Source organism: Mastigoproctus giganteus, chromosome 6 (assembly GCF_048544385.1).
Source record: "Mastigoproctus giganteus isolate SK-2022 chromosome 6, ASM4854438v1, whole genome shotgun sequence".
NCBI classification, from domain to species: Eukaryota; Metazoa; Arthropoda; class Arachnida; order Uropygi; family Thelyphonidae; genus Mastigoproctus; species Mastigoproctus giganteus.
Genome location: NC_143580.1, coordinates 233,702,992 through 233,730,366, shown reverse-complemented (window position 1 = coordinate 233,730,366; position 27,375 = coordinate 233,702,992). Strand labels below are relative to the sequence as shown.

Genomic DNA, 27,375 nt, shown 5'->3' with positions numbered 1-27,375 from the left:
CATAAAGTAATCCAGTCACAAACAAGGCAGATTATGTGGAGTCGCTGGCAAAGAATAGTAGCAGTAATTGGAAATATAGTAGTATGCAAAGTATGTAAATGTGTAGTATGAATGCAAAGATAAACAGCAAAACTTCTTTACTTACTGTATGTCAATATTACAAGGGAGGGTGTGAATCATATTAGTCCACCATATATGAATTATCTAACTTCTGATGATGCTACTCGGATTGCTAACAAATTACATAGCTATTTTGCATCTAGGTTCGCACATGGAGTATTCTGTAGAGATGAGGATGCCTGAGGTAGTTGGAATTTGGAATTAATTCCGTTGATGGAGATATTTTGTCAAAAAGGTACAGAGAGTAAAATGATTTTGTGAAAACTGATAGAAAATTGGAAGAGAAATTTTCGAAGCTAAACATGAAAGAGGTACTTGGGACAGGGGATCTCCCCGATTATATTATGAGAGGAAGCAAAATAGCCTAGGTCAGTCAGAGAAGGTCTTAACCAAGTGAAGAAGTACAAACGTTCCCAAATCGCAAAGTGGCATCAAAGGATCAAGTGAATAATTGCAGGCCTGTAAGCTTTAGTTCTGCTCGAAAGAAAATAATGGAGTCGCCTGTTAAAGAGATAATGCAGAACCATTTACAATGTAGCTCTCTTGGTAGCAGAGTTGGTATCATTATCGTCCTCCTCACACCAAGTGAAAAAGATCTGGGTTTCGAATTCCGTCAATGATACAAGGAATTTCTACGGGCCTTTTTGATAACATGGCTGAGTTAATCGATCTCGTGGAGGTTAGCAATTCCCCCCCCCCCAGAAACTCTGGGGGTTTTCTTCCAACAAAGAGCAAATCGGCCACAGAATACATATACATTTATAGACATTATATATGGGGAAATATCGTTTAAGCTTCTGATGCGCCTAAAGCGGTACTACTCTGACAGGGGTAGAGAACGAAAAGAACCTGATGATAATTGCGCAGGCAGATATGAAGTTTTCAGAGCAGTGAAGACGGTCTGCAACAGTAGCTCATAGTGTCTTGTCAATGATATACAGGAATTTTTTTAGCAGGGATAAGGAAGTGATTATCCCCTTGTATAAGGCAATGGTCAGGCCACACCTTGAGTACTGTATACAGGGCTGGAGGCTTCATTTTAAGAAGGATGTAGAGTTGTTGGAACGAGTACAGAGAAGGGCAACAAGGTTAGTGAATGGAACAAAGGCTTCCATTCACTAATCTTGTTGCCCTTCTCTGTACTCGTTTATATAGACACTGTAATTTGCAAAATTTAAGCCTTACGAAAAAAGGCTTAAATTTTGCAAATTACAGTGTCTGGAGACTTGGCACCTGCGAGGTGATCTGATTGAGGTGTATAAAGCCTTGAATGGCTTGAGCATGCTCAATGCTGATGGAATTCTTCCTCTTGCTCAGAATAATCATCTGAGAGGGCATAAATTCAAATTGAGGAAAGTCAGATGTAGGATAGATGTGCGGAAGTTTGCCTTTAGCCAGCGGATAGTTGGTTGGTGGAACAGACTTCCATCCTTTGTTGTGGAAGTTGATAGCCTAAATAAATTTAAGACTGAGCTGGACAGGTATTTGGAACGAATGGAGGGGTAAAATGGGAGCGGTTTTTTTTTTTTTTTTTTTTCTTTGGCTGATGCTGCATAAGCTTGCTTTCATGCATCATATGCATTAGCATTAGCATTAGTAGAGGCATATGATGCAAGAAAGCAAGCTTATGCAGCATCAGCCAAAAAAAAAAAAACTTCCACTTCACTATGCCTCTACTAATGCTAATGCTAACAACAACAGTGCCTAGAGATTTAGTAGTTCAATATCAGTGACAAAGTAAGAGATACGTGATTTTTAACCCATGTCTAGAACAGTATTACAAACAGATTTAGTGACTCGCATTCAGCGTGTTTTATCGACTTTATTGAATATGTTTGAAGGATTAATATGCATTTTAACTGTATATTATAACACGTTAACATTTATTGCAACATTATGATCTATTTATATAGATGGCGTTTAGATATTTGCGCGGGAGATCTGTGTTGCAAGTGGCATTTAAACCTCTTGAAACTTGGGTTGTTTAGCGTGTTGTTCTTTTATATTTTCTCAATCACAGTTCTTTATCGTGGTAATGAATTCTCTTGTTTCGGAGGAAATGCTCTTGACAGAGCTACAAGAATTTGGAATTAATTCTGTTGATGAAGATGTTTTGTCAAAAAGTTAGTTTGGATTTTGTTTTTTATAAATTTGATTGTGCGTAAACAGCTATATGTTGTTTTCAAACCATCTAGATTGGAAAATTTTTCATGGCAGTTGTCAGTTAATCGCAGAAGAGTGTATACTTGTGTGTCTATCTTTAAGAAATTAATAATACACAGTATCATTTGATGAACATTGTCATAGTTCCTTGACACACAAAGCTAAAGCTTCTTTCGTTTACAATAAAACGAATCAGTACATGAATGAAAAATATTCATGCATATTAGCCAGCCTTCAGCTGGCTAATATGCAGAATTAGAGACGGCCCCCCAAATGGTCAAAATAATGTGCATTTTTTTTTTTTTTATTGGTACATCGAGTTTTAAAACGTAATTATACAACCAACTGTAAAGCTAAAAATTGGGGCCACAAGTGGCCAAGGAAAGAACTCCATTTTAAGCTTCTATCGCAGCAGTGTTTTTTGGCATACACTGTGCTCTCAAGAATTTTTTAATGAGTAAACATTTCTAGCTAAAAAATAATGGAAATCAAAAATGAATATTACACTTACGAAACCAAAATTCACATTATGTGGTTATGATAATTATTTAAATTTATAAGGTTTATTTTGTTTATTTTTTTCTGGTCTATCAAATAGAGTTTCAGCTAGATTAATGGGGGCCATCCATCATGGTCTAATAGTCATGAAACAGCTATCAAAACAATGCCCAAGTTTTGTACAAATGGCTAATTCACCTTTTAGTGATGAAGAGATGTATATAGGCCTTGCAACCTAATGCTGACTGTAGGGCCCTCCCCATCCAACCACAGAGGTTAAATTTTGACTTATGGCAGATGTGACCTTCTGTGAGAATCCATGACAATTTTAAAGGCTTAGCTGTTTTTAAAGTCTCTTGTTCTGGAGTACTAATCTGTTTCTGCCTTATTACAGATTTTGTTTTGACATTTCTTTTTAAAAATTTTTGACACAGGTGACTGATGGTAGTCAACTTTTTGGAAATATATCAACTACGAAAGTTCCCTTTATTGCTGCTGAATAGAAACTGATGACATGTGCTGTCAGGTGGATGCCTTTATACACATGATGATGCTACATCTGTTGCATAATCTGCAATTGCATCAGCTTGATGCAATTGCATGCTAATAGGGCTGGCTACAGTCTTAGCATAATGTTTTTAGAAGCATTACACACACATTGCAAAAGTGTGAAGGTGCATGGGCTTCATTTTGCTATACAATAATATAATATTAATATAGTGTAAATAGTGCAAATGATGCAAGAAAGCATGCACTTATATAGCATCAGCCAAAAAAAAAAAAAGTATGAATTCTTCTGGTCTCAGCCACCCAGAGCACAAAATTTATTTATGTATTACAAGACAATGAGATGTGATGCTTTTAGGTGATATAATTTCATATGTAAAGAAAGCAGCAGTGAAATTATACTTTAAAGGTGTAATGCAATTTTCATGGCTGCTATTGTATATAATCATGTGATTCATATTTAAGGTCTAAAGATTATCCAATTCTTTCCTCAGAATGTGATTTTTTACTTGAAATTAAGATTACTGTATAGTATTATATGACTAAATGAAAATTAAATATATATTTTAGTGCAGGAGTTTTGTACTGTATATCACAAAAATGCAGAGGATATGGTATCATCGTGGGTTGCCTTTTCTGCTACCAAGCAATGTGGATTGGAGCCGAGACTAGACTTTTTAACTCAGTTAGAAAAAGAAGTAAGTTGTATTTGGAATTTTTATAATCATCACTTGTTTTTTTCATAATTGTCATTTGTTAATCATCACATACAGGGTAATAAATAGCAATTAAGATTTGAGTTTTGATCTTAAAGTGACAAAGATTGAAAATAGAGTACATAGTTAACTTGCATGACAGATTTATCTTGTGTGTTATTCAAAAGAGAATGAGTTGATATGAAAATTGGTCCCTATTAGAATAAATTCTGATTGAAATGGTTTATATTGATATATGTGTGATTTATCATAAAATTAATATAATAATTATAACATTAAGGGAAAATTCTAGCTAGTTGGGTTTGCAAAGGGAATAAGGAAAATCATAAAATCATTCCATTTCATATTACAAATATTAAGTCTCTTACACAGCTTTGAAGGTGAGATTATGGTTACAGAAATCAGTTTGCATTGTGTGATTGTTGATCACGTGCAGTTGATGGTCAATAAAAAGAGAATTGTAAGAATTTATGCTAGCTGCTTACATACTAACTCTCCAGATTTATGGTTCAGCTTTTTTGTTTCCCCAATCTTTTGCTCATTGTCCCAACATAGTCTTTCTCCATCTTTTTTGTGGTAAAGAGTAAAACCATGGTTTGTCCTTAAATTCAGAATTTTTTAAAACAATTCTGTGAATTCCTACTTGAAATTTATTATTCATCCCTAGTTAATGAATTGGCTGTCAGGAGTGGCCGTCTGTGTTATGTAATGTATGGGAAATGTGCAGAATGAAATGTTACGCTGTGCTAGATGTAATGTTAAAAATGTGTGTGTGTGTTTGGTGATAAATTTGATTTAACAGTGTCCTTTAGTAAGATGGCAAAAGTATACTGTTTAAGAACACACACACACACACACACACACACACACACACACACACACACACACACACACACACACACACACACACACATTTTTAACATTACATCTAACACAGCATAACATTTCATTCTGCACATTTCCCATATATTACACACACACACACACACGATTTTCTGTGTATTATGAAATTTGGAAAGATAACCTGTTTGTTTTGTTCACTTATGCATAGATGGGATTTTTCAGTTTTACGTGGTAGAAAATTTGATGTAATTTAAACATTTGTAAACATAAGCATCAAAACAAATCACAGTACATAGAAAGAAATAGGAAAATAGATGTAAGCACATCAAAGTGAAGATGATAGTTTCTGCTGCTGTTTTTGTAAAAAAAAAAATAGTCTCTGGAACTCACTCCATTGCTCACACCAGTACTTCCCATTGAACTTCCTTTGTACATTGATTCAACTGTGCATAGAGCCAGTCTGATTATAGCATTACTGAAATTTGAAATCATCCTTTCAGTGGCATAGGTGCTAATAAATGACAGTAATCAAACCTTTTTGTCATAATAATGTACTTATGTTAATTTATAATTGTTAATAAATAACAATATTTTATTATTTGAATGTCAGTATATGGAGTGTGTATATTCTTATATTTCAGCCTGAAATCTGTTTAAATGAGGTTCTGTCATGTTCCTCTGGTATATTAACATAGCAAGAGGGATTAACTGTATATAATTTAAAATAAATTGAAAAATACAGTTATTAAGAACATCAGTAAAGAAAAAGATCTCTAATTACATGTATAAATTATATTTTGACTGACTACAATTTGTCTGACTACAGTCAGAAATAATCTGACTGTAGTCAGACAAATTAACACAGTTTATTCTGTGACAAGCGGTGTAAATTATAATTAACTAAAGATAATCTAACTGAAATGCCAGACTTGTGCTGGAAAAGGCAAATGAAGCACTAGAAATAACTGCAGATTTCACCGACTGGGCTAGCCGAGTGGGTAAAGTACCTGCCTAGCAACCCAGAGGTCGCAGGTTCGAATCCCGCCTTGGGCTTGGATCAAAGTACTGCAAAAACCTTGGGAGGTGCATTATGGCCACAGATGCTGATGCACCAACAACTACCAAAAAAAAAAAAAAAAAAAACTGCAGATTTCATTAAAGTGTATTACATCCCCTGGCAGGATCAGCAGGAAAATATTTAATCCTGGTAATTCAGTGGTTGGGGATTAGTAGTTGATTATTTTTGTATCTTTTTAATAGTGTTAGTCTGGTATGTGCTGCTTTTTTTTATATCCATTTATATTGTTTTCCACTTTGTGGAGAACAATTTCCTCTCAGGGCCACTCAGCTTTTGTTGAGTGGCCCTGAGAGGATAGGCGAATCATTTACATTACTCTTTTGTGTCCATCCAAGTATAATTCATTGTGTAGTGAAACATTGCTTTTCATCACAATGGCATGTTTTTCATTATCCAAAAGCTTCTTAAAGTTCACCACGTGCATATGTGGTTATTATCACAGAAAATAAGAGAAATTCTGTTAGTTTGTGGCCATGAACAGTAAATCAGCTAATCACATTGTATTTACATTCCAGGAAGGTGTCACAAATGTGTTCTTCCTTACAAAAAAAATGTTATTTTAACAGGTAGTTTGTATTACGTTAGTAAAATTGATGTTCCAATAGAAGGGGCTGGGAAAAGCCACAGATCATCACAATTTACAGTTCTATGATGGGGGGGGGGGGCTGACATAGTTGGGACAAGATATATGTGATGTATAATATCAGCTGGAATACTATATGCTAGTCCGTGCCGATTTTTTCCTTCCCTAATGAATTTAGAAGGCATTGATTTGTAAGTGATATGCAAAGAAGGCTGTTCATAAAAATAATAAAAATTATTGTGATAAAAGATAGTCACATGAAGCAACATATTACTTCATTTCTTGTTGTTATTGTTTTTTTCATTGAAATATATTAATATCAAAGTATTTTTTTTTTTTTTTTTCTTTTATGAATATTGACTTAATTTGTTGTGTTGGAGTAATGCCAAAGTTTTGTGCATTAATGCCTATACATACACTTAAATTTGGCAGAGATTGCAAGTCATATTTCTATTTTAAGTTGCCAACATTTTCGTGAAAATTTAAGCATAATTAATCAACTTTTTATTTCATTAAAACTAAGTATTTGTAGTTGTAAAAAACACATAATTTCTAAAGTTTTTGATCATTATTATTAAAAAAAATATGAAGAATTGAAATTAATACTTTGCAATCTACTGGTTAAATGTCAAGCATTAGTACACTAAAAGCACAGTGAAAAAAACAAAATACACTTTTCAAATAATAAATTTAAAATCTGGGGTCTATCAGGGGAAATATATCACTTATGTTACAAAAGGGGACAATATTACTAGTAGTAGTAGTAGTAGTAGTAGTAGTAGTAGTGGCACATGATGCAAGAAAGCAAGTGTAGGAGCTTATGCAGCATCAGTCAAAAAAAAAAAAAAAAAAAAAATCACACCATTCCCTCCAAATGCCTGTCCAGTTCCTCCTTAAATTTATTTAACCTATCAACTTCAACGACAGATGGAAGTTTGTTCCAGCAATTAACCACCCGCTGGCTAAAGGCAAATTTCCGCACATCTATTCTACATCTGTCCTTTCTTAATTTGAACTTATGTCCCCGTAGGTTGGTAATCTGAACAAGTGGAAGGATCCTATCAGAATTCAGCGTGCTCAACCCATTCAAGGCCTTATAGACCTCAATCAGATCACCGCGCAGGTGCCTAGTCTCCAGCCACTGCAGTTTGCAGAACTTAAGCCTCTCTTGGTAAGAGAATCCCTTCATTCCCCTCACCAATCGTGTTGCTCTTCTCTGTACACGCTCAAGCAAATCTACATCCTTCCTAAAATGAGGCCTCCAGACCTGTACGCAGTACTCAAGGTGTGGCCTGACCATTGCCTTATACAGAGGGACAATCACCTCCTTTTCCCTGCTAGCAAAATTCCTATATATCATTGACAAAACCCCATGACCCGCCCTAGCAGCCTGTCTGCACTGCTCAGAAAACTTCATATCTGACTGCACAATTACTCCCAGGTCTTTTTCATTTTCTACCACCTTAAGTGTAGTACCACACAGTTGGTACGTTTCTCTGGGGTTACTTCTACCCATATGCAGTACTTTACATTTGTCAAGGTTGAACTTCAGTTGCCACTTCTTAGCCCATCTGCCCAAATTATCTAGATCCTGTTGCAGTAGCACACTGCCATTACTGTCATTAACAACCCTGCCAACCTTTGTGTCATCTGCAAACTTCAACATTAAGCCTGATATACCTTCATCAATATCATTGATAAATACACAAAACAACAGTGGACCCAACACCGAACCCTGTGGGTCTCCACTAATAACATTAGTCCACGAAGAGCAGCACCCATTGATTACCACCCTCTGTCTTCTCCCACTTAACCATCCTTTTATCCATTGTAGCAACTTACCCTTAATACCATTCTGCTCCAATTTGTACAGTAGTCTTTCATGCGCAACAGTGTCAAAAGCTTTCCTGAAATCCAAGTATATGATATCAAAATTATTTTTTGCATCCAGTTCCTTTGTGACCACATCATAATAACCAATCAAATTTGTCAGACAAGACTTTCCCTTAACAAACCCATGCTGTGTTTGAATTATTGCTGCAGTCTTGTCTAGATGATCCTGCAATGCATCTTTAACCAGCGACTCCATTATTTTACCCGGAACAGATGTTAAACTAACTGGCCAAGTTAAGGAAGATATTGGCAACCGTTATTAAGAATGATATCAGCAACAGTACTGTAGAGAGAGCTGGTGAAGAATATAATATGTGGATTACCATTATGATTTACAACATGATTTGGAAGAGCTTATATATCATCAAGTTCCATCAGTTTATGAGTTGAGTCAGCTATTAGGATCAGGAACTCAGAAGGCCCAAACACATATGGCATTACTTGATTTTGTGTACCATGTAACCTTTGAATTGAAGTGATTAATTACTATTTGTTTATTTATGGATACATTTTCATTTAAGTTAAATAGTTAGATGTCATTTTTTTTTTTTAAACAGGAACTCTCCAAAGCTGTGAAAACACCTCACTCCCATACAAGGAACACTTCGTCTCTCAGTATAACTCCAGTCACCCCACTGTATCCTTTATTAATTGCTCATGTGGTTATGCAGTGTAATTATAACATTTTATTTATTTATTTTTTTTTTGTTTTATTTCATCAATGTGAAGTGCTGATACATAATATATCTGTAATCTATATCTGTTAATGTAATTATTACCGTATTTTCTGGCTTATAAGATGCAGGGGCATACAAGACGCACCCTAGTTTTGGCCACATATTTTGGAAAAAAAATAAATATTTCTCCAAAATAATAAAAATAATATTTTGGAGAAAATAATAATAATAAAATTAAACACGGTAATATATTTTTCTCAAAATAATGGTATACGCTTGGGTAAATGTTCAACCAATAATGAAATGTTTGTTTCTGAAAAAAGCTGACAGAAGTAACGTAACAGAAATTCTTACTCACCCTAAGACAAATACGGGCGTCAGTTTCTTTTTGTAAAAGATGGTTGGAATTGAAAAATCCTGATCCAGTCTAATTAGCCTGCCATACCATAAAAGCACGAGATCATAGAGAAATACCATAAAAGTGCGAGATCATATTATAGAAGCAAACACATGGGAAAATGAAACAAGTTTTTACTTACGTCTGATTGTGAGATTCATATCACACAGATTTGAACAAATTTTCCACGAAAAAAAGATTACTGGTGTGTATTGTTGCCATAGATTGTAACCACTGATAATTGTTAAAAATATATTTCAACAGATAAATCTTAAGTAAAATTGGTGTGAATTTCAAAGGGAAGTTTTCAGAACTCAGTTTACCAGCACTGCGTCATCAAAAATGCATTGCCGGTAGTCTTTAGGCCTAATCTGACATTGACCTTATAAGACACAGGGTGATTTTCCGAGTATTTCTTCGCGAAAAAAACCACGTCTTATAAGCCGGAAAATATGGTATATGTGATTCTAATAATTATGTTAATCTTCATAGTCCATTTTTGTATTTTATTAGCTGGTCTTGATAAAGCAGTATACTTAGTTTTATTTCATTCCGAGCACCTTTTGCATCGCCTTTTTTCTTTCACAGAGTTTATTTTTAATTTTTTGATATGTAGTTTCTCTATAGATATGAAACTGGTTCCAGCAGTTTCTTTATAGGTAAGAAACTTCATTTTGACAAGAACAACAACAAATCCTATAAAAGTTTACATAATTTTTCTTTTTTCCCAGTATAAGTCATAACAACAACAGTTTATATAATAAAAACAGTTAAAAAATTATTTTTCTTAAGAGCTTAAATTTATTGATAATAAATTTAAGCAGAGTCATAGATAATAAATAATGATAATAATTTTATTGATAATAAAATCTCAACTAGCATTTTCAACTCGGCTCAACTCAGTTGCCACATAAATTTTGATGTCATCCTTGTACACAGGTGTGAGAGGGTGACAGGTTCTTCCTCTCTTCTTTAATGGTATATATGTACTTGTTGTTGAGCATAGCGTACTGTGGCCTGAGTGCTAGACAAAACCATAGTGGACTCAGGGAATCTTCTTGGAAGGCTCCTCTTCTAATGGGGTATTGGTCTGTTCACGATGTCCTTGATCTTGTTGGTGGTCCTCCACTTTGCCATGGTTTTTTCTAGGAAGTATGGCAGTTTTGGGTTGACTTTGTAGATCTCCAGCATCTCTGTTAGCCAGCTATGAGACACGGAGTCAAAGGCATTGCAATAATTAATGTAGGTTGTGGTGTTTCTTGTAGGCTTGCTCCATAACTGCTGTGTCAGTGATAAATTGCTCCTTGCATCCTTTGCTATTTTATTATTATTATTGGTGACTTTTTCCCATCCCACGATTGGTACTGGTACCAAGTGTATGGAGTGGTTGTTTGTGTCTGGTTACTCTTATTATTATTATTATTGCTCATATTATTTTTTCCTGATTGGGGGTTCCACCTTGTGACATGTATTGCTACCAAGTACATAGGGTGGTTGTTATGTCTGGTGTTACTGTTGATTGAGGAACTCTCTGCCTATGTAACAGGTGTTGCCTATGTTACTGCCTATCCTAATTGAGCTGTGGATGTCTCGCAATGGCTACCGCTTATCAGCACAAAAATCTAACTGTATTCATTTCTGTGAAAAACGTAAGATCCACCCTAAGCCTGAACTACATTTTAAAAATTTCACCATACCTCTTTCCAATAGTATCAGATTTCTTGGCCTAATCCTGGACAATAAATTAAACTTCTTACAACACATCACATATCTGAGAACCATTTGCTTGAAAAAATTAAATATCCTCCGAGTACTATCTTCATTGACGTGGGGGTGCTGACTGATACACTCTGCTTCGGCTATATCGGGTATAATTCGATCTCGCTTGGATTACGGAGCTCCAATCTATGACTCTGCCAGGAAAAGTGCACTAACTTGGCTAGACACTATCCATCACAGTACACTAAGAACTGCTTTAGGAGCATTCAGAACATCCCCTGTACAGAGTCTATATATAGATGCACACGAACCTCCACTCCATCTTCGAAGGAAAATGTTGATCCTCAACTATGCAGCAAAAATACGGAGTCTTCCTTTTCATCCTATCTCGCCATACTTCTTTGAGCCCCAATGGACCACATTTTATCAAAAAAAACCTAACGAAAACAAGCCTATTGGGATAAGGTTGCTACAGTTAACACAATGTTGGAATCTAGACATGGGTAATGTCTTTCAAGAAATGAGCAATCATGACCCTCCATGGTCTGATTATACACCGGTCTGTGACTTCTCATTCCAACATTGGGGGAAAAGCAAGCAGTAGGCCTTACCATCAGGAAACTCCATGCTGCACATGTAGCAGAAAATACTCAGTGTTTTCAAATATATACCGATGGCTCGAATACAAGTACGACAGTGGGTGCAGCGGCAGTTTCTTCTATCTTTTCTACTTCTGTGTCCCTTCCAAAGGAATGCAGTGTCTATTCTGCTGAACTGTGGGTGATTAAAATAGCTCTGAATCACGTGATTAATCTGTCCAGGAAGCGAATTATGATCTACTCTGATTCTCTGAGTGCAATAAAATCATTGAAAAATCCATCCAAACCAATCCAACCCCGTCTTGAAGCAAATTAGATCACAGATTATTGCATTACAAGCTGTAAACCAGTCAGTCAGTTTCTGTTGGATACCAGGTCATGTAGGCATCAAAGGAAATGAATACACAGATCAAGTTGCTAAACATCCAATCACTGCAAGATCTCCTAACTACCAAGTGCCATATACAGACTACAAATCAGTCATAAAAAACGTGTGAAGAGCAGTGGTTGCAAATCTGGCAGGCTCAGTGCGGCAATAAACTGCTTCAATTTAAACAGGAGCCTAAGTTGTGGCCATCAAGCATGTGATCAAATAGGCAAGAGGAGGTGATCCTGGCTAGGATGCGTATTGGGCATACGTATCTAACCCATATTTATCTACTCAAGGGGGAAGATCCGCCTATTTGTAGATTTTGTCAGACTACACTTATGGTGAGGCATATTCTAATAAATTGCAATCATTATAATAATTATCGAAACAAAATTTTCAAATCGCTTTCACATCTGCAAGAACCTTTGACATTACCCCATCTGATTGAGACAATGCAAATCTAGCTGAGTTCTTTTATTTCTTAAAGCAGACAGGATTATTTTACAGATTTTAACTGGTAATTGCACTACCGAATAGAATCAGGCACAATCAGGCCTTAGCACTCTTGTGCCATTAAACAACATATCAATCAACCAACTGCCTATCTTACAGGTGTTGTTCAGGATTGCAACTTTCTGGAGTTCCTTGTAGGTGTTTTTTGTAGTTTGTTGGGAGACCTATTGATGCTAGGCTGTTATGTAGGGTCTTTGGCACATACCAGTGGTTGACACGATGATCAGGATGGTCGTTACTTGTTGCATATGCCACATCTCTTTGATCTCCTGTCGTAGGTTTGTGTACTTCCTTATTATTATAATTGTTATATTATCCGACAGGTGCTGGTAGCAAGAAAGGTGGCAAACAGGTGCACAGGGTGTTTGGTGTTACTGTTGGTTGAGGAACTCTGTGACTGTCCTACTATCCTGCAGGTGTTCAGAATTGCGGCTTTCTGGAGTTCCTTGTATGTGTTCTCTGGGAGACCTCATGCTACTAGGCTGTTATGTAGTGTCTTTGGCACTATACTGGTGGTTGACACAGCCGACCGGGCTAGCCGGGCGGGTAAAGTGCCTGCCTGGCAGCCCAAAGGTCGCGGGTTCGAATCCCACCTCGGGCTTGGATCAAAGTACTGCAAAAAACCTTGGGAGGTGCATTATGGCCACAGAAGCCGATGCGCCAACAACTACTACCGTGGTTGACACAATGATCAGGATGGTTAATACTTATCTCCTGTCTTAGGTCCGTGTACTTCCTGATCTTTTCCTTGTGGGTTGTCTGGAAGTTGCCAGTGTTGGGCACTGCTACGTCATCAGATAGGTAGCCTTTTCCTTCTTGTTGACAAGAGTTATGTGTAGTCTGTTGTGTGGAATTGCCTTGTCCGTTATTATGGTGCAGTTCCAGTACAGCTTGTGGGTTGAGGTCTTTAGTATAGCCTGGGGTTCATACTTGTAATACGGTAGTTTATTTGATCAACTGGTATTTCCTTGCTAGCATCTCATGTATTATCCTGGCTACCCGGTCATGACTGCGAGTGTACTCTGATGTAGTTCCTGGTGTTGATTACTTGATCTTGGATGACCAGCACAAATCCTTCAGGTGTTCCTGAATTGCGGCTTTCTGGAGTTCCTTGTATGTGTTCTCTGGGAGACCTCATGCTACTAGGCTGTTATGTAGTGTCTTTGGCACTATACTGGTGGTTGACACAGCCGACCGGGCTAGCCGGGCGGGTAAAGTGCCTGCCTGGCAGCCCAAAGGTCGCGGGTTCGAATCCCACCTCGGGCTTGGATCAAAGTACTGCAAAAAACCTTGGGAGGTGCATTATGGCCACAGAAGCCGATGCGTCAACAACTACTACCGTGGTTGACACAATGATCAGGATGGTTAATTTTATCTCCTGTCTTAGGTCCGTGTACTTCCTGATCTTTTCCTTGTGGGTTGTCTGGAAGTTGCCAGTGTTGGGCACCGCTACGTCATCAGATAGGTAGCCTTTTCCTTCTTGTTGACAAGAGTTATGTGTAGTCTGTTGTGTGGAATTGCCTTGTCCGTTATTATGGTGCAGTTCCAGTACAGCTTGTGGGTTGAGGTCTTTAGTATAGCCTGGGGTTCATACTTGTAATACGGTAGTTTATTTGATCAACTGGTATTTCCTTGCTAGCATCTCGTGTATTATCCTGGCTACCCGGTCATGACTGCGAGTGTACTCTTACTCTGATGTAGTTCCTGGTGTTGATTACTTGATCTTGGATGACCAGCACAAATCCTTCAGTCTCTGGGAAGAGTCTCCTGCTTGTGAGCCATGTGCTGGGAGCCATCTTATCTATGTGGTCTTTGACGAATGTCATTGTAGTATCTACCATGGAGTGTCTTCTCTGCCCATCATTCTGTCTTTGTGTCTCCTTCTTTGAGGTTGAGCATGTGTGCTGTTTTCCTATCTTCCTTATGGCTTGGTAGATGGTGCTGTGTTTTCCCAGAAGTAATCCTTCAGGTTCTTATTGCCTTCTTTTGTTGTTCAACTAAGTCTGTCAAACCCCTCCCTCTTCCTTTCCGAGCTATGGTCAGTCGTCAGTTTCTTGATGGCCAACTTTTGGTGGCGTTGATTTGGTGTTTGTTATCCTGGTCAATCTCATAATCTCCTCCAGTTTGGTGTTGGTCCAATCTCTGATCCCAAAGGTGTATGTTAGTACTGGGACTGCATAGGTGTTTATGGCTTTGACCATGTTCCTGCCATTCAGGTTTGATTTTAGTAGTCTCCTTAGTCTCTGATAGTATTTCTCAGTAAGGCAGGCTGTGATCTCTTGTTTTCTAACTGTTGAGCCTATATCATCCTCAGATATTTGTAGGTCTCTCTCTCGCCCCTTGTCATGGCTTCAATCTCTTCACTGGTCTTCAGCTGATAGTTTCAGCTGACTGGATTCCCCAATGCAGTCCAAGAGTCTTGCATTTGTCTAGGCCAGATTGCATCATGATATCAGTTCTGGACTTTTCAGCAATTTGGAGTAGCTGTTGGAGTTGATTCTTGGTTTCTGCATAGAGTTCGATGTCATCCATGTACATCAGGTGAGAGAGGGTGTGCCCTTGTTTAAAAGTATATCTGTATTTGCTGTTAGCATTAGCATTAGTAGAGGCATTTGATGCAAGAAAGCAAGCTTATGCAGCATCAGCCAAAAAAAAAAAAAAAAAAACCACTTCTACTTCACCCCTCTGTTCGTTCAAAATACCTGTCCAGCTGAGCCTTAAACTTATTTAGGCTATCAACTTCCACGACAAGGGATGGAAGTCTGTTCCACCAACCAACCACTCGCTGGCTAAAGGCAAATTTCCGCACGTCTATCCGACATCCGTCCTTCCTCAATTTGAATTTATGCCCTCTCAGGTGATTATTCTGAGCGAGAGGAAGAATCCCATCAGCATTGAGCATGCTCAAACCATTCAATGCTTTATACACCTCTATCAGATCACCTCGCTGGTGCCTAGTCTCCAAACACTGTAATTTGCAAAACTTAAGCCTTTCTTCGTAAGAGCACCCCTTTGTTCCATTCACTAATCTTGTTGCCCTTCTCTGTACTCGTTCCAGCAGTTCTACATCCTTCTTGAAATGAGGCCTCCAGACCTGTATAATCACCTCCTTATCCCTGCTAGAAAAATTCCTATATATCATTGACTGTTGTTGAGCATGTTGGGTTGAGTGCTAGACAGAACCATTGTGGATCCAGGGCATCTTCTTGGATGATTTCTGTTCTCATGGATCGGTCTGGTTGTGATGTTCTCAACTTTGATGTTGGTCTTCCACTTTGGCGTTGTTGATTTTAGGAAGTGTGTCAGTGTCGGGTTGACTTTGTAGATCTTAATTGTCTCTATCAGCCAGCTGTGGGGTATGGAGTTGAAGGCTTTGCTGTAGTCAATGTAGGCTGTGTATAGGTTGCAGTACTTTTTGTAGACTTGCTCTATAACTGCAACATCAATGGTCGTTTGTTCCTTGCACTCTTTTGTCATCTACTTACATGCCTTCTGCTGTTTGGCTATGATGTCTGGCTCTCCAAGTGGTCTGATAACTTCTTGGTTATGCAGCTGGTCAAGATCTTGTATATTGTTGGGCGACAGGTGATCAGTCTATACTTTGCTGGGTTTGTGTTGTCTTTGTCCTTAGCCCTCAGATATGGGATTCCTTGAGTCAGGCACAATTATAAGGCACCCTGATAATACACTATTATCAGGGTGCCTTATAATAGTGTATATACTCTATTATTATTATTATTATTTTATTTTTTAATTTACACTGGATTTATTTTCTTCAGTTTGCTTTTCTTAATTATCCTTAGAAATCTTGATGCAATTGAAGACTTACCAGATGGTTATGGAACTCCTACCAGCACGGTTGGTTGAATTATTATTTCTAGTGATTTTTATGATATATTACACTTATTTATAATAAAACATGAATGAATTTATTTTTAAGAGTTAAAGTTTATTTTTACAGATGACTTGGGATAAAAGGTGTCTAACTTATGCTGGTTATTATGTATTTGTTTCCATTTTAATTTTCTATACTCTATACATTGGTTTCCAAAACTTAAGTAGCACATCTGATTTTTAACATATTTTCCACATATATTGTATTATGAAATAGAGGGATCATGGCAAATTTGGATTGCCACATTGAAATATCAGAAAATTGAAAACATTTGAAAAGTGCTTGTCCCACAAGAGAAGTGTTCCTTAATAAGAATATCAGGCTTACACAAGTATGTGCACCACTGAGGTCTTTGCAAAATTTGGAGGGTGAGTGACGACCTCACTTTCTCTATAGTTTAGATCTGGCTATGTTAGACTATCATTATTTTGGTCCTTTTGAAGGAATGGCTGGCAGGACATCATTCAGAGATGAGGACACACTGAAGAATTTTGTGTAATGATCCTTGAAAGCTAGGAGAAGGGTAAATACCTTTTGACTGACCCATGTATAATGGATAATATATGTGGAAATCTGTTGTGGTTACTGTCTGTGGGTCTGCTGAAAGGTGGAAAACATAAAAATCAGAGAAAAAGATTCACTTAAATCTGTTTCTGTTTTCTTGTATGTATACATACTGAGCTGGCTTTGTATGCATGAGCCAGTATCTCGGCAACAGCTAACATGGCTATGTGCTCCCATTCTGAGGTGTGTGAGTCTACACTGACTGGCTCAACAGGGGTTGAACAACCAACCAAAGGTCACGTGTGGGACAGCCATGAGTGGTTGATGCCCATGGTGACCATTAGGTGTTTCATTTCATAACCCAGCAGCGACCAACACAGTGGTCCAGCTAACCACCCAATACAACATAGGAATAGCAAGACCAAAATCTTCTCCAAAACTAAACAGAAAAATGTACCTGCAGTACCCATCATTGCTGGTGCATTTTGACAGAAAATTATCAGAGTTCGATACCAAAGAAATCGACTTATCAGAATTGGAGTTATCGAGAGTAATATATATGTGATATTATTTTTTTTTATATCAGAAGGCATTGAAATACAGACAGGTGATTATAAAAACTTCTAGGTTTTGAGATTTTATCTTTTAGAGTACTTGTTGAAAAGAGTTAACTGTGCAGTTATGCAAACACACCTAATACTGGAATAATCTATAATTTCAGCTCTTTCTCCCACCATGTTCTTTGAGAGGTGAAAGACTGGAAGCTATTTTTTTAAATCATCCTGTACTTTATAACAGTATAAATAACAATTAAAAATATAAATTACACTATTGCATTTGAATATAAAAAAAATTGTTGCCATTTTGTTTAGCAGTTTTTTGTGACAATATTTAATAAATGAAAAGACAGAAAATTTAAGAAAAATTGAATTCCTTTTTATATATCTTATATCCTTTTCTCCATTAATTAATTATCAACTAAAATAGTAATTTTTTCCACTTTTAATAAAAAGAAACACAAAGTAAAACTTCATTTATAAAGAATAGAAACATTTTTTTATTTAATATTTTTTTCAAAAACAATTGATCATTTTCATAAATTTAATTGTATGTCAGAAGGGCCAACAATGATGAAATTACTGGATGACAGAGGTTTAATTGTGATGCTTTTATTCTTAACTTTTTTTTTGTTTTAGGGAACAAAACATCAGAGAACATCACGGAATTCTTTTGTTAAACGCCCACATCATAAAGAAAGCCCTGGTCCTCTCTTTTCTCCATCTTCTCATTCTCCAAAGTAAGTATTGATTTTATGTAAATCTGCATCTCCAAAATAAGTGTAATGTGTGATTTTCTTATTTCAGTACTAATACTGCAATTGGCAATATATATTTAGTCATAATTTTATAAATCAGAAAGTGCTTACAGAGCCAACAGTACTATTCTCTTATTAGCATTCCTCAGGAAAGTGCATGCAATATATTATGATTTAATACTAACTTTTCACAGCACTGAACTTAAAAGTGTATAAGATCTGTCACATCAAGTGTATTTGATAATCTGACTGTTGAGAAAATATATTTGATGTTATTTTTCTTATCTGACTTAAGCACCTTTGATGCATCAAGATATTCTATGATAACATGTTTTATTTTCTGTGGAAAAACAAATAACATGTTAATAATTAATAGTACAAGTTGATTATTTGTGAATTTTCCACATAAAATATAAACAAAAAAAGTCTTAAAATACTGTTATATGACCTTGAACTTTGATTTTTTTTTTTTTTTTTGCTGATGCATATAGTAACTGATATGCATTTGCATAAATATAACCTTTCAGTTTTCAAATACTTGTTGGATTTGTGGTTTGAACAAGTATTCCTCTTGCAATGCTCACCCACACATTGATACTGAATTCCAGCTCGAATTAGGCTTGCCTGACACTGGATTCTCCTTTGAACAGAAATGAAGATTTTGCTTGTTAAGCATCCCATGTCATGCAAAAGTCAACTTATTAGCCCACATTACATTGATGAGAACGTTTGAAGCAAACAGAGTGAGATGTGTTTGATCTGCCTATCTCTTATTTGAAGTGCGTGAATTCATTTTAAATGATGCACATGTAGATTTGACACATCATTATGAACATGAGCACAGTGATTAGTTGTGCTCATGTTCATAATGATGATGCTTTCCTCTTGACATTTATAAAACAGGCTATCTCGTTCTGTATGGTAATTCAGTAATATCATCAAATATTTCTGCCTCTTTCATAAATGACAAGTGGAAAATTTTGTGGTCACTTTACATTGAGGGGAAAAAAAAAAGTTCACGTACTTGAATTGTTATTTGAAAAGACTATTAGTATAGCACCTTTGGATATGTATTTGATCTGGGAGCAAAAATGTCAAGGAAAATTAATGAAATGAACTGAAACTTTAGCTGATTTTATGTTGCCCCTGATGACAAAAGTGTGCGTGCTCACACACACACACACTACTCAATCAGGCGCCTCCGTAGCCAGGTGGGCAGGAGCAGCAGTGCGTAGCACACGCTTCTTGATTAGACAGGGGTTCGAGCCCGTGATCCACCAAATATGGAGGAGGCGGAAAGGTCAGGGAATGACCACCACATATCCCCGGAGCAATATGGCCTTAGTTGCTAATGCTCCTAAAAACCAAATAACAACAACAACAACTACTCAATAGATTTTTTTAACAACCATATTATTATAGAATCTTGAATGTGTATTTAATTTGATATGACACGTTCAAGGACAATTTTGGTGGCTGCATTATAAATCTCCAAAAACTAGTGCCAAATGAAAAAATAGAATAAAGGTTTTTTTTTTAAATGACTACTTCCTTTATGAATATAATGTTTTAATGTTGCTAACAATAATTTGTTAATGACTGAAGTGAGAGGGAATTTAATATACTATTACATCCAAATATCTATACTCTCAGGGATCCTACCACCAAACTAGTGGATTGCCCTGTGCACTTTAAGAACATCGTTTGAATCATTTACAGCCAATTTTGCTATAAACTAAATAATCCTAACCCAAAGATTTGATCCATAAAAAAGGTGACAAATTCCTCTTGATGTTTTTCTTAAGGAAGAAGGTTCTGGTAAGAGAAACCCACACAGGTAAGATGGTCACAAACTACTAAACACATCAGCTCAAAGAATTATTTTAATGGTGAATAACAAATAAGGTGAATAAGAATATTAATGGTGAATAAGAATATTACAAAATCGTGTTATCTGCGGTCAGATGTTAGGTACGTAAACTGAAATAAATTAGAACAAAACAGTATACATGTCACAGTTGAAGACTTAAGGTTTTCCTGTGATGATGACAAATTCATATTCAATGAAGACCACTTATGGGTGACATCATTAACTGGTATTGTCCAAGATGACTTCCATTTACCAAATGTTGTGTAGTACCAAATGTTTCTTCATTTGGACATCATCTGTGATGTGTATCTTTTTTTTTTTTTTTTTCTGATTTATTTGGAATGGATTTGTTACTTTACTAAGTAATGAATCCACCACATATGTTTGGATAAGACCAGTCGTTTGTTAGCAATTGTGAAGAGCAAATAGTAAGTAAATTTTTACGACTTACAATTTATGTAAATTTTTTTTATTTTTAGGATTGTAAAAGTTAAAACAGTAAAAAAAAATAAGCAATCAATAATGACGAACACGGCACACACAAATTGCACAAGTGTGATATGGAGTAACAAGTTCATGAAGCTTAAAAAATTGTGAGAAGATTCTGAAAATTTATTTATATGACTGAAGATTTCAGTGAAGGGGACACACATTTCACCATAATAATGTAACACCCACAGAATTCCAGCTATTGGTATTATCACAAATGCATTAAGATCAAGTTTACTACCTGTTTATAATAGACTGCACTAACAGAATAGCCCAATAAACTGGAGACTGCAAATTGTTTTTATTGTTTTATGGTAGTGACCTCCAGAAATGTGCTTTAGTAAAATGTGAGCTCATGCAAGGTAATAATAGTGTTTCCACCTTAACCCTGTAAAGTTCTTTAGAGAAAATTTCATTTTGACTGTTGTGTTGCTGATTAAGAGAATAAGTGACAGCAGTACTGGTAAATCTACTAAGAAAAGGAAAGCGATAGATTTGGATCAGAAAATTAAAATGATAAGGATGTATGAAAATGGTCAAACATTAATAAGCATCTCGCATAATTTAGATTTGTCAGTGTCAACAGTGAACACAATAATAAAGGAGAAAGACAGAATACGAGAAACGGTGAAGGGATCGGCACCAATGAAGTCAACTATGATAACCAAGACTACGAAATACATATCAGTTTTTACAGTACAATAACATGCGTTTCTTTCTACCTTTTTTTCTTTTCTTATGTGACTGGCTACTTCACAGCTATCACTTGATAAAGTTTTTAATTGAAATAATTAAAAACATAACTATTTTTCTTTATATATAATTAATATATAAAAAATATATATAACTAATTAATTGAAAAATATATAACTTTTTCTTCATTCTTCTGAGGATATTATGTGGTTTTTGTAATTTTGTCATATCAGGGATATAGTAGCAATATTTTATTAGTCATTCCTGAGTTATGTAAAACTCAGCTTAACTTAAGAAGTCCTGGAACATATCGCTTACATATTTTGGGGACAGACTGTGTACTTCTTTTATGCCTGTGGATTGTGTCAGGTTTACTTAAGAATTAAATAGTAGATAAATTACTGTAATGTAAATTTAATTTCTGAAATTTTGTAAAGCTATTGTCCTATTTTATTTTTGTGAACTTAAATTCTTTCCTTTCATAAACTTAATCCTTGTAATATATTTTCTTTTTGTATTTTGTAAGTTTAAATTCTTAAGTTTCAATAGTAGCTAAATTTCTGTTATCTGCTTAGTTTTCTGTATTAGCTTTTTAAATTTAATTACTGAAATAATTTGCAAATATTTCAAAAGATACAGTACAAAGGAGGATTAAGAGCTTGGAGAAAGAAAACAAAAAATGTTATATGCAGAAGTGCACCTGTTGTGATGGACATGCTTTATTCAAACAAGGTAGTGTGTAGCAGAATTATCTTGTCCCCCATCCTTGATAGGAAACGTTAGAACTCCAATAGGCTTTCAGCACTCGTGCCACGCTCTGTGTTCAAGGATTTCCGCTATGCCACTGGAACGAGGACTATGCTCTTTGTCATAGTATGCTGCACTATAAAGATTCTGAGAATCGTTAACAGGGTTATTCATAAATTGCTATTTGTAGGGTTGTGAAAAGTGATAAGGAGGAAATGTCATAAATGTGCAAAGCAATAATAGATTTTTAGTCCCTCATATGGCAGTTCAATCAGTGCTTGTTGTAATTCCTTAAAAATTTGCTCCTTATGCCAATGAAGCTCTTAACTACCTGATTACGTGATCACTTTAACTGTGAAATTTTGCTCATAAAGTACATGATTTCCAATCAATTCTCTGTTTGCTCGCAATGGCTGAACTCTCATTATAAATGAGTTCGACTGTACTTCACATCTGTCTTTACTGCCCAGAGACCCTTTATGGTGAGAGAGGCTGAGCCATATGAAATTAGTGATTTTGAAATTACAGATGACTGTTTATTTGAAAAACTTTTGAACCTAAAGTCAAGTAAGGCTCCTGGAGTTGGTGTATTCCCAGTAATTTTGAGGGAAGCAGCCACAGAGTGTATTGAACCACTGAGGTTAATTTTGAGGCCACCTTTGGACTCAGGAGAGATTCCTTTGGATTGGAGAAGTGCCAACGTATCTCCAGTACATAAAGGTGGTTCTAAGGGTGAAGTCAGTAACCACAGACTGCTTAGCCTGATTTCAGTGGTAGGGAAAATCTTAACAATCTTTATTAAAATTTTGAGAAATCTTTATTGAATAGAATCAAAACAATCTTCATAGGTAGTGCAGGTATGCATATTTGATTTACTGCACCTTCTAGTGAATTAATTATGCACTGAAGTAGTTGATAAGATATAATGATAGAAATTGACTGGTGTTATCACAGAATAAATCTAATTGCCACTTAAATGGTTTTAAGTGACAATTCTATTATACTGCTGGAGACATTTAATATTCCATTTTACAATTTTTATAATTTTATTGTCTTTACAGCACTACACCATCTGCAAAGTATGGGTCTAGGAAAAATTCTGGAGATATTATTTGTTCATTAGGAACTGAAAGGAATTTCATTTGGAAAAGAGATAGCCATGATGTTTGTACAGTTGCTTACTATGATTCATCTGCATCTCTAACAGAACCTTATCACTACATGTTTGAAAAACTTAAAGATCGTGCATGCGTTCTAAATGAGTTAATTGAAGATATGTCAGAAATTTTACAGAAACATTATTCCTTGGATGAGCCAACAAATGTTAGAAGGCCATCTCCTGTAAGTAATAAATTTTTGTTTTTCTTGAAAGAAGTTTGGTTTATTACTATATTGAATCGAAAATAAAATTTGTTGAATTTTAAATTAATTTTTAAATAAAAATGTGCAAAAGTTGCACCCTTTGGACAATATATTTTACTCAAGGAGGCAAGCAACTTGCAACATTTTTTTCCCCACTTCTAGATTTCACTTACATAAGTCATGGTAGATATAGAGTATGCCAATAATGAGATCACCTTTTTTTTTTTTGTTTGTGTTATTACTTTTCCATTTCTAACAGAGTCAACATTGATTGAAAGGCAAAACTTTACTTATTAAAATTTTAATAAGTAAGGTTTAATTAAAAATGAATAAGTATTAATTAAATATTAAAGTATTTATTAAAAATTTGATAAGTTAGGTAAAAATTAAATTAAATTTAATTTTTTTAAATGATTTTTTTTATTATTTTTGGTGTGCTTATTCCATTGTTAATCCTTAAGCAGCAGATAGCACACTTTGTATGACAGTCAATTTTTAAAGTTATTCATTTTGTAATATCACTTTATTTTAATATTGTAATGGCAAATGCAAATAATATATTTTTTAGATCACAAAAATATTTTTGATAACAAAAGGGTGAATTGTGTAGCAGCACATGTACTCCAACAAATGACTCATGATAATTTTTTCAATGATACTACATATAAGCTGCACATTTACTTCCAAAATTGTACATTTGGGAAAGTGCTGTGCCCCTTGTTTTTGGTTCAGTACAGTAAATAACATTTTTTGTTATAAATTAGTGTTATTTATATTTGTAGAACAGTTTAACTTTTAATGGAATTTGAATAATATAAATTCTTAATAGCATTATGTGCAAGTTAATTTTCATTTAAACAAAATAAATGAAGCACTTGACTCTGTATAAGTTCTGAATCTGTTTATTATAAATTCACTCTACCTGAGACATTTCAAAGATGTTTCTTTTCCACTTCTTTAGTGATTGTTATCCTTTACTATATCATGTTTAAAACCACCAGTGCAGGGTATCATAAGTTAATGTGCTGAAGAATTATGTTCTTTGGTGCAAAATCTTATTTTAGTTTTCATCTGTATGCATTAATTAAATTTGCTGTTTTAATTTAACATTTTTCATATATTAGGAAGAAATTACTGTTGTTGGTAGAATCTGTTGTGATGGAAATGGAAAAATGAATGCTACCTCCATTCTTCTAGAAGGTTCCAGTGAAACATCTTCTGGGCGACTTGTTGAATTAGACGTTTCTGAACTTCAACAGTATTCTTTTTTTCCTGGTCAGGTGCGTAATATATAATTTTGTATTTCTGACTTGATACTAATAACTACCAATGTTCCTAATGATGTGTTTACTTAAATAATTGTATGCTAATAATAAAATTATTTGTGAGAATTTTTCATATCATCTTTTGTCAGTATTAGAATTTTAATTTTACTTATCTTTTTTTATTTAATAGTGAAGAAATCATTTCCAAACTTGTTAGCATCACTAACATTGTAATGCTCATATCTTGCACATAAAAAAATTCTTAAGCAGTTAGTACCATTTGGGATTACAGGTGAAACTCATTATAATGTGATGCTCAGGGTCCAAAAAATCACATCTCAATATAAGTGGGATTGCGTTAGAAAATTCTAGCCATTTTTCCAAATTCAAACTTCATACGTGCAATCAATTTTGTTTGTCTCTTTTTTGTGCAATAATTGCAATACTATGTCTAAGGAAAATCACGCAAAGAATAATAATGGAAATAATTTGCAATTGTGTTGTTTCAATCTTTTATTGATGCACCATACAATAAAGTATTTAAAAAAAAAACAATATTCATGTAGTTAAATATACATAAACACGATAAACACACACCTTTTGCCACAAAAACAAATCAATATTCACAGAAACTGCTTTTCCATGTGGTTGTATTGACTGTTATGTTCGTGTTTTTAAATTAACAAATAGTCAAAAATTCAGGAGAAAAAGGAAAACATTGCACTCCATGTTTCAACTACTAAGTAGATATTAGCAAATAAACTTTTGCACATTTTAGTCATTATTTTAAAGTCTTTAATTTAAAAAAAAAAAACCGTATCAATGGTTTACTGTTTCATTGCATCTCTTTGTTTCTTTTTAACAATTTCAATAAGGCATTTTAACTGTAAAATTGAAAAGGAATCTACCTTTTCTGTTTCAAGACGTTTAAGTCTAGTTTGCAAACCAACAAGTGCCTCTGAGTCTAGTCATGTGATCATATGTAGGACAGTTGTTGTCCCCATCTACCTAATTGCTAATGTGCCAATAAAATCCAAACCAAACTCCATCTACCCAATATTCTATTGGGGCTCATCTTTTTCTGTCAACGAACTGTGCCAGTACTCACTTGGCATTGGCCATGTCATCTTCTGTCAGGCCTTTATTAGTGTACCTTTCCAAGAACTGGTCAGCAGCAGCAGCGACATCTTCCTGTATAAAGTCCTCAACGTCGTTCTCTTCATCACTGTCACTGGCTATTTGGGAGTTATCTGGAATCAGACTTGTACCCAATGTGTTTCTCCAACATTTTGAAATACACCTTTTTGTCACAGTTTCCCAGGCTTTGCCACCAATGTAAAAAACTTCCTTTAAGTTCAGCTTCTCTAAAAATGAGGTAACAGAATCCTCACTAGTGATTATTCTCTGTTTCAGAGTCTTGCGGAAGTTCATTTTAAACGTTGATTTAATCCCTTGATACAGAAGCTGTATCAAGGGATTGTATGTGGTATTTTTCAGTACGTCACTTGGATTTTGCCATCTCTGCTTATTTGGTTATCGACAGGATGATGGGTAGAGCAGTTATCCAGCAGCAAGAGAGCTTTGGTATCTAGTCCTTGTTGCCATAAGTGTTTATGTACATCAGGTACAAATTGCTGGAAACCGGATTTCAAAAATGCTGGAAGTCATCCATGCATTTTCGATAAAGTCGTAGGCAATTGGCATAGAGTTCATGTTCACATGATGGAAGCACTGTGGTGATTTAAACTTTCCTACACAAAGTGGCTTCAGTTTGTGATTTCCTGTTTGGTTTTCATAGAAAAGTATGGTCACTGTCTTTCATGTGCTTGAAGCCTTGTGTTCTTTGAGCGTCATTCTTATAAACCAGAGTGGAATTGGGTAATATTTTATAACAAAGTCCAGTCTCATCACAGTTATATACCTGTTCTGCAGTATAGCCACCATCTTCAATTATTTTCTGAAGCTGGGTAAGAGCATGCAGCTTCATCATCAACTGAATATACCTCACGTTATATAGCCATTTTGGTTGTTCCATGCCACTTTTTAAAATGTGTTAGCCCTCCATTACTTGCAGTGAATGCTGTGGACTCATTTCCATGAAGATTGTTGTGGAATTTTTTTAGCTTGGATTTGCAGATGGGGTACAGATAGAGGTGTGCCTTCAGATCTTTCTTGAACAAACCACTGAAACATAACTTTATCCAATTGTTCATCTTGAGGTTGTTGCAGTCCATTGCTTGTTTCCATAGACTTGGCTGCATCATGAAGTTTCTCCTGTGCTTTCTTCCATCCATGTGCTGTATATTCATTCACTCCAAGGTCTCTAGCTACTTGAGTTTGCTTGCTGATGGAAGCACAAGGAGAATAACTGAAGAGAAAATACAGCCTATCTTGGATGACTTGATGTCATGGGCTACAGTCAACAAACTGAAAATATCCCCCAGTAAAACCAGTTTTATGACTTTTAAGAACCATTTTAGCCACAACAGACCGCCCAGAATCCGACTAAATAATACCCAAATCCCCTATGTATCCCAAACTAAGTATTTGAGTATCACC

The 27,375-nt window shown here is 35.5% G+C and overlaps 1 protein-coding gene across 1 annotated transcript in view; it reads left to right on the top strand.

The window, feature by feature from the left end:
* Positions 1–2,155: 2,155 nt before the first annotated feature.
* Positions 2,156–27,375, top strand: part of PolA2 (DNA polymerase alpha subunit B) — a 62,897-nt gene continuing 37,677 nt past the window's right edge. Inside the window, exons 1-7 of the mRNA XM_090376462.1 lie at positions 2,156–2,243; positions 3,859–3,986; positions 8,959–9,038; positions 16,480–16,534; positions 18,272–18,372; positions 23,251–23,530; positions 24,676–24,831. Coding sequence (XP_090232588.1) covers positions 2,156–2,243; positions 3,859–3,986; positions 8,959–9,038; positions 16,480–16,534; positions 18,272–18,372; positions 23,251–23,530; positions 24,676–24,831 — 888 coding nt within the window. The remainder of the gene's footprint in view (positions 2,244–3,858; positions 3,987–8,958; positions 9,039–16,479; positions 16,535–18,271; positions 18,373–23,250; positions 23,531–24,675; positions 24,832–27,375) is intronic.